Here is a 15,029-nt window from a genome sequence, read left to right as displayed (position 1 = left end):
TTTTTGATCAAAATCTCTTTCAGCAAACAGAAGAATGTCATATGTGGCATCATTTATCACAAACACAATTCTCCAGATTGTTTTATTGAATATTTTTGTGATACAATCGAGAGGCTAGCTTCCACAGGAAAAAAAATCTTTATAATGGGAGATTTCAAACTATGTCTGGTGAAGACTGGGAAATCTCAATACAGCCAGGACTTCTTACTGGCCTTGCAAAACAGTTATCTCATTCCAACTATTGACAAACCAACAGATGTGCAGAGACCCTAAGCAATTACTGTATAATCAGGCAACTCCCCATTTCAAATAGGGTTCTCCAGTGCCACTTGGCTGTGCTGTTCTGGTGTGGTGAGTAGGGGGCAGGGGTATCATGCCTTATGTGATTCCTCTTGAGAAGTGCCTCAAATTTCCCAGAAGGTAACTCACCATTATTGTCTGATCTTATACATTTTGCCTTACCATAGGGGACTGAATCCACCTAAAATATCTCTGCAGCAGCCACTGTATCACTGTTGTTCCTCAGAAAGTAGACAAATACTGCACCTGAAAAATCCTCTGTAAAAGCCAAACAATATCTAAAAACCTTCCCTAGAGGCTGAATTAACAGGTCCAGCAAGATCAGTGTGAACTCTAGCAGGATAGTTGCACTTGCATCAAGCTTTCTATTTCTACTCTGTGTGAATTTTCCTAGTGTACATACATGAAAATCACTAAGTTTGTGAGAACTCCTATGGCTTACCTTCATACCATCTACAACACATTTTAGTGTCACAATGTCATCATAATTACAGTGTCATAGGATTTGTTGCCACTCACTGATAGAGTGTACACAGCTTATGGAATCAGAGTCAGTGTTCTTACCATATTGTCAAATGGAATTTAACATAGTTAATAACTAGGAGCAAATCTGGTCTGTTGCATTTGGCTGGCGTATTGTGAGCGTATCAGCACTCTGTTAGCGTTTGCCTGGCATTTGTGTGTGTTTTGTAGCGTTGTAGCAACATGGTAGCTGTTGGTGGCCTGGGGCCAGCCATGTCCAGAAGTTACCTTTGTCTGTGCATGCATTGGTTCACCCATGTGCTTGCATTGTGTTGGCTGTGTGATAGCGTGGTGTTGTCGCCCATGAGGAAAGCTTCTCAGTGTTCCCTCCCTCCCTTCCCCTTTTTGATTTTGTCCAAGGGTTTTTTTTTTGGTTATATTTGTTCACATATTTATCTTTTTTTTTTCCCCTTATTTTCCTTTCCACTAAACCTTCCAGCTCTAGTGTGATGGGTGCTTGTTGGGGCTCAGTGCGAGGGGGCTTGTAACTGGGTTGTGGGTTGGGCAGGCTAGTCAGGTGTTCTAGTGCCTTGGGTGCGACTGTGGTTGCAGCCCCCAGGCCCCTTGAGCACCAGACCTCCATTTGTGACTTGGGTGTTAAATATGTGTTCACGTTAATGCATTCCTCACAGTATAGTTTCTGTAAGGCACACTCCCTAAATCATGCAATCCTTGATATTGTCAAATTTACAGAACAATATGGATAAGCATTATTTTTTGTGTGGTCTATTCGTTGATCTAAAAAAGGCTTTTGACACTGTCATTCAAAAATACTACCTGATAAACTTAATTTTTATGGTTTTTGAGGGATTGTCAACAAGTGGTTCTAGTTACACTAAACAAATCAAATGCAAACAACCCAAATTGGATTGCAGGTATTAACTAAAATTTCTCCCTGTGTTAGGACCACTTCTCTTTTTACTTTAAATGACAGTTACCTCTGTTTCAATAAACTTCAATTTTTCTTATTTGCAGATGACACTAATATTCTTTATGCTGACAAGGACCTCAAGTCTTTAGAACAGACAGTCAATACTGAACAGAACAATTTATATGATTGGCTAGCTACAATTAAATTGACTTTGAATACAAAAAAATCAAATCTTGTAATTTTTAACCCTAGATAAAAGAAAATCAGTTATCTTCCACAAATAAGTATATTTGATAGTGAAAAAAATAGAAGAATCAGCTTGGAACATAAGAGTTACATCAAATGTTTAGGTGTTTCAATCGATGAAAATCTCTCTTGGAAAAACCATTTGGACTGTGTTATCACTAAAATAAGTAAGACCATAGTAATGATTGCTAAGCTGAGACACCTTGTTCCAGCATCTGTACTCATAAATATTTATAAATCCTTAATTTTACTTTATAATTTTACCTTATGGAATTGTTTCTTGGGGTAATGAGTCTAAATACTATCTAAACAAAATTGTTGTTCTCCAAAAGCAATTATTATATCTAATATACTTTGTCGATAGAAAAGAACATGCAACCCCCTTATTTTTAAATGAAAAAATTTTGTCAATTACCTTCTTACATTGTTACATTATGAAGCTGTGTGTAAATTAATGTTCAATGTTCATAACAACAGTGCACCATCTAACATGACTTTTTTTATGAGAACTTCAAACATCCATACATATACTACTCGCTCATCAACATCACAACTCTTAAGTGTCAAGTATTCAAGGCTTAAAATGCAAAGAGAAGCTTTTTCGCGTGTTGGTGTCAAAGTCTGAAATAAGATACCTAATGAATACAAAAATTTGTCTTTGAAATCCTTCAAAAAAGAAACAACAAGAGCTTTTCTCAATATTCTAGAAACTGAAGATTCTTCTATGGAGCCTGATGAGATAATGCTAAAATTCAAACACAGAAAAATTGAACCATATTGATTCAGTTCTACAGTATTTTTTGTACACTTAGAAAGTCTAGGACTTTTTCTCCTCTACAATGAACATCTGTCATTTTCCTTTTTTCTTTTCTTGTGTGTCTTTTTGTCTTTTTACGTTATATTTCTTCCTTTCTGTTTTATTTCCAGTGTAATTAAATTAAGTTAGTTTTTTCTAAAAAAATTTTGGGCAGCCTTGATAAGCATTTGTTATCTGTGGGTCCGAGGAATGTCGTGTAAATAGGTAAGAAAATAGATATTAAAAGTGTGAAGTGAAGTGACTAATAAATATTCATGAAAAAAGTGGAACCAGAGAAAAAGTCCAGATAATTGAGGTTCGGCTGTACTTTGTTTTTCATACACCAATTTTGTAATGAAGATCTGAAACCCTTGCCAGAGGTCTTTGATGCAATGTTAACAAAGTGTACCTTTTTTGTAACATCATCATTTCAATTTTAAAATTTGTTTGTCCTACATGCAGGTCAGTCACTCTGGTCATCGCAGAATCAACCTCTAATAGTGATGGACAAAAAAGATATGACAGTGACCTTAAGGTGAGCATTGAAAAAAAGGAGCTTTTCAATTGTTTTTATGCAACAGTCAATTTAGTTAGCAGTATTAGTTGCAATTAAAGGCTTCTTAAAATTTAGCGGTGGCCAGTTGGCTGAATTTTTTAATAATTCACAATTCATGCAATGATTAATTAAAGAAAATTGATTAATTTGACAATAAAATAATTCTAAAGAAGGCTATGGGATACTGATTAAAACTGAAGTAATTTAATCTACTCATCACTTACAAGCAAAAGTGATATTACTGTGAGCTGCAGCCATAGGCTGTGAATCATTTCAATTATTCACAACAGAGATAACAAAGCTGTCACCTCACAAGTGACTATTTTATGACTTCATAAGAATTATGGTCAACTCATCGACGGTTCAACTCACTAATGCTAACTCGTCGATGTATAAAATTGAGTAGAAACGTCAGCGAGTTGGTCTTCAATCCAGTACAACTTATTAGAAGTTAAACATATAGAAAAGTAAAAGATCTTTAGTAAAAGAAAAAATTTTTCTTCCAACAAAGTTTATAAGAACCTCATGGTGAACAAAGAAGGTGAACATCACCAATGACTATAACAGCTTCAGACACGAACAAGTTATGTGTGACAACATCACCGGAAAGACTCATCATGTCAATCAGTCTTATTTATTAAAGAAAACTTGGCTTTTTAGACAATATCTCTAGTAAAATGCAATTATTTTTATTTGCAACAGGCTGTACCTAATAACATACGAGTCTTCTCTTGATTCTCATGGCAACTTCCTAGGTTGTTAGGATGTCAATCACTTAAGACTGTTTTCCCTGGTGATGGAGTCACCAATCATAGGTGGAGTTGTAAGAGTGCTTCTTATCCAGCATAAATATAAAATTGGAGTCAGGAGTTTGATGGAATCAGGGTTGGAAGAATCAGAATGTTATGATTTAATTTTTTTCCATTTCCACTTATGAATCCAAAGTTAACTAGATTGTTAGAGTTGCAAGCAGAAGTAGGCCTGGCCATCAGATGGCTCTGATAATCCAGTTCTCCCTGTATATCATAGCTGAAAGAGTCATAAGCTGCATTAATATTTTTCTCCCAAATCTGTCAGTTTGATTTTCACTGGATCGTATTGCTCTGCACTTCTGATTATGACTGGAACTCTATTGCAAATGAAAATCAGCCGTAAGAGATGAATGACACAGTAGTGAAACTCTTCCAGTGTATGGTTTTTAAATGCATGTTTCACTGTCAAAATGATTTATCTGTAGGTGTCCTTCAAAACTCAGTTGTGATATCACTTGTCTATGTATGCAACATTAGAGTCTCTTTGTGATGTCAAGTCTAGCAGAGGTATGTACTGTTACATTTATGCTACCTTTCTTTAAATGTAACTTCAGAAGTTAATATCTACATCAGATTTACTCTTTTGATAGTCATTTTTATGTCTTTCTCAAATGTAGTAAAGCTGTGATATGTTTAAAGAGTATGTACCTCTCTATGAGTTTACCTATAATAATTACAATTGGAAAAAATGGGGGTGGAGAATATTAACATTTTCTCTGGTAGAACGTGTGATTATCTATAGAATCATAATAGTCAAAGGTGGGACAGAAAAATCTGATTTGTTGATGGGTTTTTAATCCTCATAGAAAGAATGAAAAGGGGAAGGAGTTGTGACAGACATTTTCTGTAATTACACAAACTTTTTAACAAATGTCAATTGAAACCTCATAGCTTATGACATGACTGCAAAAAACAGGTTACCAAATTAGGAACTTTCAATGCGAAGTTATTTGACACAGTTTTCTGAAACAGTCCTAGATTGGAGTGTTGTCTTAAAGTTAGAGTGGGAGAGTGGGTAAAATTTTGAGCCCTGTTGTCAATTCACCAATAATATTTTGTCACATATCACTTTATATGAGGTTTAGAAACTGTTAACTCAGCTACTGCAATAATAACTTGCTAGAGCTGCTTCTGCAGATTGAGGTTAAGTCTCTCACCCTTAATCCTTTAACTGTCAGAAGTGATTAACAAGTAACTTATCTGTATAATATCCATACATTATCCATCAAACAGGTCACAAGAACACTCAAACTTTTGACATAAGAGTTATTCCAATACCAAATTCTAGAGGGAGAATTACATGTAGTAATCAGATCTTGGGAGTCAAAGGGTTAAATGTTTCATTCATTTTAGGAGTCATCTTCTTGTAATGAAGCCCCTGTGGTGCAGAGTTACCCAGATGACCAAACCAAATCATCCTCCAACCCGTTGAGAGTCACTATACTTAGTGATAAATGGGGTTCATCAAAAGGGGGTCTCTCAATCATCAGCAAAGAGCTGGCAATACAATTAGCCAAACATCCCAACATGGTCATCAGTGTGTATCTTCCCCAGTGCAGTGAGGAGGACAAGGGTGATGCAAGTGATCATAACATTCAGCTGCTTGAAGCAGAAGAAATTCCAGGACTTGATCCAATTGATTGGCTGTCTGTTATACCAAAAAATCATGTCATTGATTTTATCATAGGTCATGGAGTATGTCTTGGTAGACAAGTATCTATCATAAAGAAACAGCATGCCTGTGGTTGGATACAAATGGTCCACACAACCCCAGAAGAGCTTGGCAAGTATAAAACCTATGCCGATGCAATTTCAAAAGGTGAGAAGAAGCATCAAAGGGAATTAAGACTGTGTGAGAGGGCTAATCAAGTTCTCGCAGTTGGGCCAAAGTTGGCAGAAGCCTACAGGTGTTACTTGCATGCTAGCCATAAAGATCAAGCTGTTATGGCTCTCACGCCTAGTACTTTCTCTCAATTCTCCCAAGTCAAACAAACCAGTAAAGGTGGGGATACATTTGGTGTTCTAGTTTTTGGGTGCAGAGACAGTGAAGATTTTTGTCTGAAAGGCTGTGACATTGCAGTTCAAGCAGTTACAAGGTTGGAGGAATTGTCATACCATCTCACATTTGTTGGTGCTCCTGCTGGAAAAGAGGATGAAGTTAAAGAAAAGTTAGAGAGATGGGGAATTTCCTGCAGGCAACTAACTGTTCGGTGCTTTAATGAAAGTAGAGAATTCCTTGCCAATTTATTTCGTGAGATCGATTTGGTCCTAATGCCTTCGAGAACAGAGGGATTTGGATTGACCTCCCTAGAGGCCATGTCTGGTGGTCTGCCAGTACTTGTAAGTGGGAACTCTGGATTTGGGGAAGCACTCAAGCAAGTACCATTTGGTAACCAATTCGTTGTGGATTCAGAGGATCCTTATGAGTGGGCAGAGGCAATCAGTGCTGTTCAAGGGAAGACTAGGAACTTAAGAGTGAAAGAGGTCAGATACCTTCAGAAAATGTATGCCTGCAAGTTTAGCTGGAAGGAACAGTGTGATTCACTTTACGAAGCAATGTGTACTATCATGTCAAGTAAGATTTATGTATTTCTCTCTTAACTTTGTTTCTGTCTAATTGTACATTTCCTAATTTCAAGGTGTGGAAACTATTCTGTCAGTAATATCAAGATTTTACTTGTCCAGATATATTTCCACCCACCAATTCCCATATGTAGGGTAGGACAAGTACACTACAAGTTTGCTTACATCTTCATCATACAATGCATCAATCAATTTGAAGCTTCAACACCACCATTTTTACTTTTGAAGAATGGTCCATTCAAATGCCCCACCTAAATGCCACTTTGGATCTTCCATGCACTTGCAAGTGAACATTTTACATGTATCTTTAAATAACCCTGTATTAAAAGATAAAACACATTTATTCCACTCCTTAGACTTGACAGGTCTGGTTCAAATTACCTATCCCACCCAGGCCTAGTTCAAATTCCCCATCCCCTGTACATAGATGACAGTTAATGCTGGGGAGAGGGGATGTTGAAGCTTCAATTGATAGTTGCATAATGGAATTGTAACAAATTACTCCTCTCTTTCCCTGGGGATAAGGTTTCACTTGCCAGACTGTGGGAATGATTCAGAATAATTCTATTAAGTTTTCCCAACTGGGCTGGTGTAAAGGAGAAGGCAAGTGCTAATTTTGAAGTCTGGGTTTGTAGTACATGTACTGTCAGTAAATGTAGTTTTTGTTACTGTAATGACTGGTTAGTTTGTATATTTTTTCAGTGGAATAAATTTCTGTGCCTGTTCTTCATTGATTCCTTTCTAACCTTTTTATATTTCTTTCCGACATTAATAGAGTATATTTTTTTGGCAGGTTCCACTGCTGATTTAGATTCTATCACAATCCCAAGGAGTCAGTTAACATTGGTAAACCCTAATCAGGCTGATCAGAGTGCTAGACTTGTGGCTAGTGGTCCTGAAAGTATGCACTTCTTAAAATGTGTCAACTGTAGCTATGAAGCATAGTTCTTCAATCAGAACTAACTAACAATTTAATTGGCGACTTCTGAATTCTTGTGGTTCAGTGACCTGGTTCTGAAATTAGGGTATAAGGACAAGGCTAAGTGCAAAGTTGCTCTCATCGGTTAAAGAATAAACAGATGTGGTAGAGAAAATTAGTGAAAATTTCTCCAAATTCAATGTGGGAGAGTGAAAAACTGTTTCAGGGAGACATAAAGTGAAGTGATGGCAGCAAAGGAAAAACAAAGTACAGGACTGTTTGATTATTGCAAGAAGGCTGTAGTAATGAAGCAGATAAAAATTGTCTCTAGCCAAAGACTGCCAAAAAAAAACTGTTGAAGGAGAAATTACAAACAAGTGAGAGAAAATTTCTAGAAACATTCTCTAATTCAGTGTCCGCATACAGCCTTGTCTTACTTGTTTTGATGTTAACATTCAGTGGTTGTTTCACTTCTTGTAGAAGTGAAGGGAGGGATTACTGTAGTTTGCGAAAGGAAAGGAAATGAAATTGAAAATTGTTAATTGTGGAATGAACCCAAAATCTGTTATTCTTGAGATGGAAATCTGTAATTTGGGAAGTGGAAAATCTGTTGTTTGGGAAATGCAAACACCATATGTGCAGAAAACGTATGGCCACCAGCTGGAAGGATGAATCGGTTAGTTCACCACTAGCATGGAAAACAGCACATAGGTAACCTTGTAAATAATAACAACTAGGGAAAGTGTGAAAGGAAAATCTTTGTGGTGTACTTTGCAAAATATTCACTAGAACATTTACAATGAATAATTTGAATGTATGACATGACACTTTCTTGAACTAGAAGTGTCACCTATTCCTCCTCAGCAGGAAAACATAGTAGTTATCTGGGGTCATTGCCCTTTGTTATGACAACATATTCAAAGATGGAACAAAATCTGAAAAAAGTTTTGCTTGGGGTTCAAATGTTATTCATAGTCAATATTATATGCAAAATTATATTTGCAGTCTATGCCAGTGATGAACTCATCCTTCCAGCTGGTGGAGTTTACCGCATGGATTCTCATTTCGAAAATTACAGATGTTCACTTTGTAATTAGCAGCTCTCCATTTTGCTAATAACAGATTTTGAGTACATTTCACAAGTTAAAGACTTCTAATTCATTTTCTTTAGATCATTTCACAAATTATAGTAAGGCTCGGCTACAAATCAGCAAGGAAAAAAAAACTATTTTAATTTGGAACTCTGGAAAGTTACAGAAGTTTTGCATCAAAATTTTAGGTATTAGAAATTTGCCCTAACTTAGGTCACTTCAACAGCTTTTGCAGTCTTCAGCAGAGGTGGCTAGTTGGATCTGATTCAATGCTGCAGCTTTCTTGCAGAAATTGAACAGTTCTGCTTTTTTTCTTTCCTTTGGTGCCATCACTTAGCTGGATGCCTCTTTCTTACAAATAATTTTTCACTCTCCTTCAGTGAATTTAAAGAAATTTTCTCTCATTTTCACCACCATGGCACTTCATTCTTTATGCCAGTGAGAATGACTTTGCATGTAGCCTTGATCTTGCATAAAAAGCCTTTAGTGCCAATGTATCAGTTGCTATCCCATATTTTCCCATATATGTTCTCAAAAGTAACTGATAAAATGAAGAGATTTTAATAAGTAAACTATTGAGTATTTCCATTAGGAATGCAATTTATCTTTTGATTGAAACATCAAATCATGATCTGAAGAAATAACTTTTGGTAACTGAGTCACATAAACCAGAGTTGTTTGGTTGTAAGGTGCACCATTTTTACGAGAAAAATCTCTTATCTCATGGAAAATAAATGCCAAACTTGAGGTGCATCTTGTATTTGAGTATTTTCAATTCTGTTCCAAAAGCATGAAAATGCATCCCTGTAACTGAAGAATTTGAAACTTTTTGTGAGAAGCACATTTGAATGATACAGTAGATCTGCCTTTTCCTACTTGTTTCCAACTATCCAAATGCTTATACTTATTCAATCTCAAAATTGCAGATTCATCAATGAAGCAGCCTTCTAAAAGGCGCAAACAATCCATTTCTCCTGGTGTTCAAGCTCCTAAGCAATGTAGATTGGTAGAAGGTGACAAAGAAGGTAAGATTTGAAATAAAGATATATTTTTGTTCTTGATGTTGTTTTGAGAATAAAAGCATTTTCCATCCATCTCCTCTTGTCACTTTTTATTGTGAATTTACTCTTTTTTTTTTTCTTTTTCGGGGAGGGAGGTTGTCCTCAGAAACTTGTGTTTGGTAATATCTGTTACATACAAAAACTTCTAAACCACAGTACCACTCAGATATATGCTAATGAAAAAACATATGAAATTGCACATGAGTGTAGATAAATAAAAATAGGCATGAATAAATTTTATGCATGGGTATAAGCTTGATTTGTCTGCCTCAGTATGTCTAAGCTTGGCCTTTTGTTTTCCATTGTTGATGGTTAATTGTTTGGGGTGAGGGTTAATTTAACTGAGAAAACTGGCTCTTACAATGATTTCCAGAATTTTGAAAGTTCGTACTTTGTCTAAAAGTTTTACATTTTTTTGACACAGATCAGTTTACCTTGGTGGTTAAAGCACTCCAAGCTGAATACAAAAGGAGGTCTTTGGTGAAGCCACTACCCTGGACCGATTCCCTTCGACTGTCGCTTGATGACACCTACACTAGATTGAAACTTCTCTCTCAAAGAAAATGTGACTTCATATTGGAAACACTTCCCAGCAACACACATGACATTTTTATGTTCAACAAAGGGGAGGATAGCATGGTTTTAATTGAGGGCAGTCCAGGAATCGGGAAAACAACATTTTGTCTTAAACTTGCAAACGACTGGGCCAGTAAAAGATATGCAGAAAACAGTCAATTGAATTTCAACTTTGAGTTAGTTCTTCTTTTAAATTGCCAGGATTTTGAAGGAGATGTCATGGAAGCCATCTGTAATCAACTTCTTCCTGAAGATTGTGATGAAAAAATTAGAAATGATCTTGTGGATTTCCTGAAAGACGTCCACAACCAAGAAAAAGTTCTGCTGATTTTGGATGGTTTGGATGAGTTGCCCACAAGGTCTAAATGCCACGTAGATAAATTACTTAACAGAAGGATTCTCCCGTTTTGTTTTCTGTTGGTGACATGCCGACAAGAAAGAGGAATTTCAGCTCGAAATGAGTTTGAATTTGGAAATCACTTGCAAATTGAAGGGTTCACAGACAGAGATGCCTCTGAGTTTGTCATGAGGTATTTTGGAAACATTTCCCCTACAAGTGGCCAGAAACTTACATCAGAAATTGAGGAAAATACTCTCCTCCAAGCCCTTTTAAATAACCCTTTAAATTTGCTTCTTTTGTGTGTTGTGTTTGAGGACTTTGAAGGTGAACTTCCTTCTTCCGGGACTGAACTTTATCAGATGATAGTCCATTGTCTCTTAAGGAGATATTGTGCTAAGCACAAGTTGAGGTTTCAGCCTGATGACAAAATACTGCAGAAGCAGTTTGAAGAGAGCCTGCTTGCTTTGGGAGAGCTAGCATGGAACTGCCTTCGCCTAGATCGCCACAGTTTCTCAGAAGAAGAGTTAGCAACCCTGGAAAAAAGAACTGATGGTCTAGTTGCCCGTTACATCGGTCTTGTATTCAAGGATGCAAGTCTGAAGAAGATTGATTCCAGTCATGAATATTGTTTTCTTCATAAAACTTTTCAAGAGTATTTAGCAGCATTATATCTTGCACATAGGGTCCAGAAAGATGACATTAACATCTTCAGAGACTTTGCATTGGGGTTCCATGACATTGTAACAAAGTACCGGCAGGTGTTTTTGTTTGCAGTTGGGATAATAGAGCAAAATGATGTTTTGTTCAGACAAGTTGGTGAAGAACTTTTACAAGACTATGGTGAGTGGAACTGGCTTCAGTGCTCAGAAGAAGAAGCAGCATTCTTCACTGCATGCTTTAAGGAAAGTGGAAACTCCAAGGACATGGCATATACTCTCTTTTCTTTAATTCCACTCCCACAAGATATAGAGATCATTCACAATGTTCATCATCATCCAGAGAACTTTGTGCCTATTTTGAAAGTTTGCCAAGCATTTCCCCAACTAAAACATCCAGTTAACCTTTTCATAACCAATGCCAATTTTCTTGAGGATTGTGAAGTGAAGACTATTACAGATGTCCTTGAATCTTCTTGTCACCTTGAGAACCTTGATTTTTCTGCTGGTGAAATGACAAAGGCATTAGCAGATGCTTTATTAAAAGGACTGTCCTCCAGCCCATCCCTAAAGCATCTTTCTCTCACTGTATTGCGTAGCATGGCTTCAGATCAAGCTTACATTATTGGCAAGGCATTGGCTGCCAGCAAGAATTTGAGAACAGTAGCGATGGTAATTGGCAATGATTGGGATGAGACTTGGGCGAATGCTCTTGAACAAGGATTAACAGCAGAAACACAGTTAAGAGGTGTCATCCTCACCATCTGTGGAACAATGAGTCAAACCACCTTAAGAGCTCTAACACACCTGTTTGCCAACAAATCTTTGATCTCTCTCTCCATTATCGTAGCAGGAGATATGGATGATTCTGTAGATTCTGCTATTAATGAAGGTCTGACTACAGCCAACTGTTTGGAATCATTTCAGCTTCTTATTCTTGGAAATTTGAGTTACTCTGGTGCAATTTCCCTTGAGAAGGCATGTTTTCAAAATCAGTCCTTGAAGACAATGGAAGTGATTGTTCGTGGAGAGGTCCCTGAGAACTGGTCTACTGTTGTCTGCAGATTAATGCCATCTGAGACAGCATCACTGTCTTGTGATTTTCAACCTAGTATCTGCCACAAGGTAACAGAGGCACAGATAAATCTTCTTAATGGTCACATTTTTCCAAGTGGTAGATTCTTGTCTGGACAGTCCTTAACTTTGACCCTCTGGGGTGGACTCACTTCCAGTGGAGCAAAAGCCCTTGGTAACGTAATCAGAAGTTCTCAAATATCCAGTTTGACTCTTAATGTCCATGGCAAATTGGAAAATGATGTTGTGCACTGTCTTAGTGAACATAAGAAACATGCAAACGCACTATCCTCCCTCAACGTCAACTTTTGTTGTTATCTCTCTGAAGAGGAAAAGTCTGTTTTTCATGATTTATCAAGTAATAGTCAAGAATTTCATTTTGCCTTTAATTTCCTCCAAGAGGAATCCACATGTATTTCTGAATCCTCTGACACCAACCAAGTGAAATCAAGATCTGAAACCTGCAAGGTTAATCTAACATCCAGCAGCACAAGTGAAGACTCGGCACTCTTGAGAAGACTGCAGGATGGTTTGCAAAACACTGTGCCATTGACGACACTGAGTATCAGCATCACTACTGATGCTGGCCTTAGTGAAAACTTGGCTACTGGCTTGACTACTGCCTTGGCTACCAGCTTGGCTGTGAACACTTCAGTCACAACTTTCAGCCTTACCATAAATAACTATGATGATATGGAGGGTGACTGGGGATGTTGCTGGGGTGAAGCCATAGAAAGAAACAATTCAGTGACCACATTAAAGCTCACACTCAACAACTATGCTGATATGAGTGGTGACTGGGCCCAAGGTCTTGGTTATGGCTTAGCCAGGAACACATCAGTAACTACTCACCATCTTGCAATCAATGATTTTGGCAATGCAAGTGGAGGGTGGGCATACACCCTTGGTGATGCTTATGCCATAAACTCAAACTTGAATTCACTTCATCTGAAGATCAACAACCAGAGTGTGGACAGTGACGACTGGCTTGAAGGTTTGTGTAGTGGTTTGTCAAGGAGTAATTCCATATCTGAGTTTCATTTCTACTTGAATGGTCAAGATGTGTTTCTAAAGAATGGAAGCTTGAGAGAAAATCTTGGCAAATGGCTGGCAAAAACTAGACTCAAAGCATCAATTGAAATGATGATAACCTTGTTTGGAGAATGTTTAGATTTCTCAAAGTAGCAGTTCCCTGAATCAGAAGTGCAGCAGTGGACATAGGACATCCATTAATCTTGGGTGCTCCTCTCAGAACTAAACTTTCCCAGCTGAGAAGAACATTGCTCAGAGTTGATCAGTATACTAATAGAAACTAGTGATAAACATTAATTTTACTATAAATAGGGTAAAACTCTTGGGCAGCTTCGGCTGTAAATAATGATCTAAAATGTGTATCCACAAGTTAAGTTTCACAATCAGAGTTAAAGAATTTGGTTGCCCTTTTTTTTGCCCAATTCTGCCCAACCCCACCTGCAGACAGTGTTGAATGAACAGATTTTTAGATTTCTCAAAGTAGCAGTTCCCTGAATCAGAAGTGCAGCAGTGGACATAGGACATCCATTAATCTTGGGTGCTCCTCTCAGAACTAAACTTTCCCAGCTGAGAAGAACATTGCTCAGAGTTGATCAGTATACTAATAGAAACTAGTGATAAACATTAATTTTACTATAAATAGGGTAAAACTCTTGGGCAGCTTCGGCTGTAAATAATGATCTAAAATGTGTATCCACAAGTTAAGTTTCACAATCAGAGTTAAAGAATTTGGTTGCCCTTTTTTTTGCCCAATTCTGCCCAACCCCACCTGCAGACAGTGTTGAATGAACAAGTTTGCTATGCAAGTTTGCAGTCTAAAAACATCCATTGACAAAAGGGGGATGCAGGAATTTTTTAGGTGTCATGTTCAAGTTATTTTCTTGAGCAAAATTTAGAAAAATGTGAAGCCAAATTGTTACTTGCTAGCCAGACACAAAAGTTGGCTTTTTTGGTTTTTGTAGTGTAAAAAAACAAGCAGGGTAAAGGGTAACCTATGGTTATTAGTTTTCCTCTTTTCGGTAAAGGTTAGGATTATATCAAAAGTATATATGTGACTTCATCCACAGATGCCTCTTAGTCATATCAAATTCCTGCAGTTTCCATAGCTACCTGTTCTTTAAGACAACAAATTATGTGAAGTGTAGTGTTCAATATTACAGCTGGCTGCCGGAACTTTTAGCATACTAGCCAGCAATTTTTCACCAAAGAACTAGAATTTTATTAAAAAAAAACATGGTGCTTATTGATTGTTCAACTGAAGTAAAAGTCACTGTCATGTTATGGTGAACATTTTATATCAGGCAATGAAGCAGCCAAGAAATGTTTAAAAGCTTTTTGGAAATGTAAACGGGTATAAGTATACTATAGGTACCCCATTTCAAATAAATTTTTTAAAATTAAAAAAGGTTTCTCAAGGAAAAGAGAAATATATGTGCTGACTGCTCATTTATTATTGACAGCTGGGAAAAGCCTACAAATTCCTGCTGAAAGCTCAAAAATTATTTTGAACCCTGAAAGTGTAACATAACCACATGTTATGTCCAAACTCAAATGGAAGCTAAGCAATTGAATTTACACAAATTATCATTACAGC

General features: G+C 37.1%; 1 protein-coding gene across 1 annotated transcript in view; it reads left to right on the top strand.

Moving 5' to 3' along the window:
* The window catches only part of LOC131792596 (uncharacterized), an 18,050-nt gene extending 3,372 nt beyond the window's left edge, over positions 1-14,678 (top strand). The window contains exons 2-7 of the mRNA XM_066160352.1: positions 3,198-3,270; positions 4,529-4,610; positions 5,457-6,678; positions 7,480-7,587; positions 9,623-9,721; positions 10,182-14,678. Of these exons, the coding sequence (XP_066016449.1) occupies positions 4,593-4,610; positions 5,457-6,678; positions 7,480-7,587; positions 9,623-9,721; positions 10,182-13,588 (4,854 nt within the window). The 5' untranslated portion in view covers positions 3,198-3,270; positions 4,529-4,592 and the 3' untranslated portion in view covers positions 13,589-14,678. The remainder of the gene's footprint in view (positions 1-3,197; positions 3,271-4,528; positions 4,611-5,456; positions 6,679-7,479; positions 7,588-9,622; positions 9,722-10,181) is intronic.
* The last annotated feature ends 351 nt before the right edge of the window (positions 14,679-15,029 follow it).

Source organism: Pocillopora verrucosa, chromosome 13 (genome assembly GCF_036669915.1).
Source record: "Pocillopora verrucosa isolate sample1 chromosome 13, ASM3666991v2, whole genome shotgun sequence".
Taxonomy (NCBI): Eukaryota; Metazoa; Cnidaria; class Anthozoa; order Scleractinia; family Pocilloporidae; genus Pocillopora; species Pocillopora verrucosa.
Note: the sequence above shows the minus strand (reverse complement) of the source record. Positions and strands in the feature narration are given on the sequence as shown.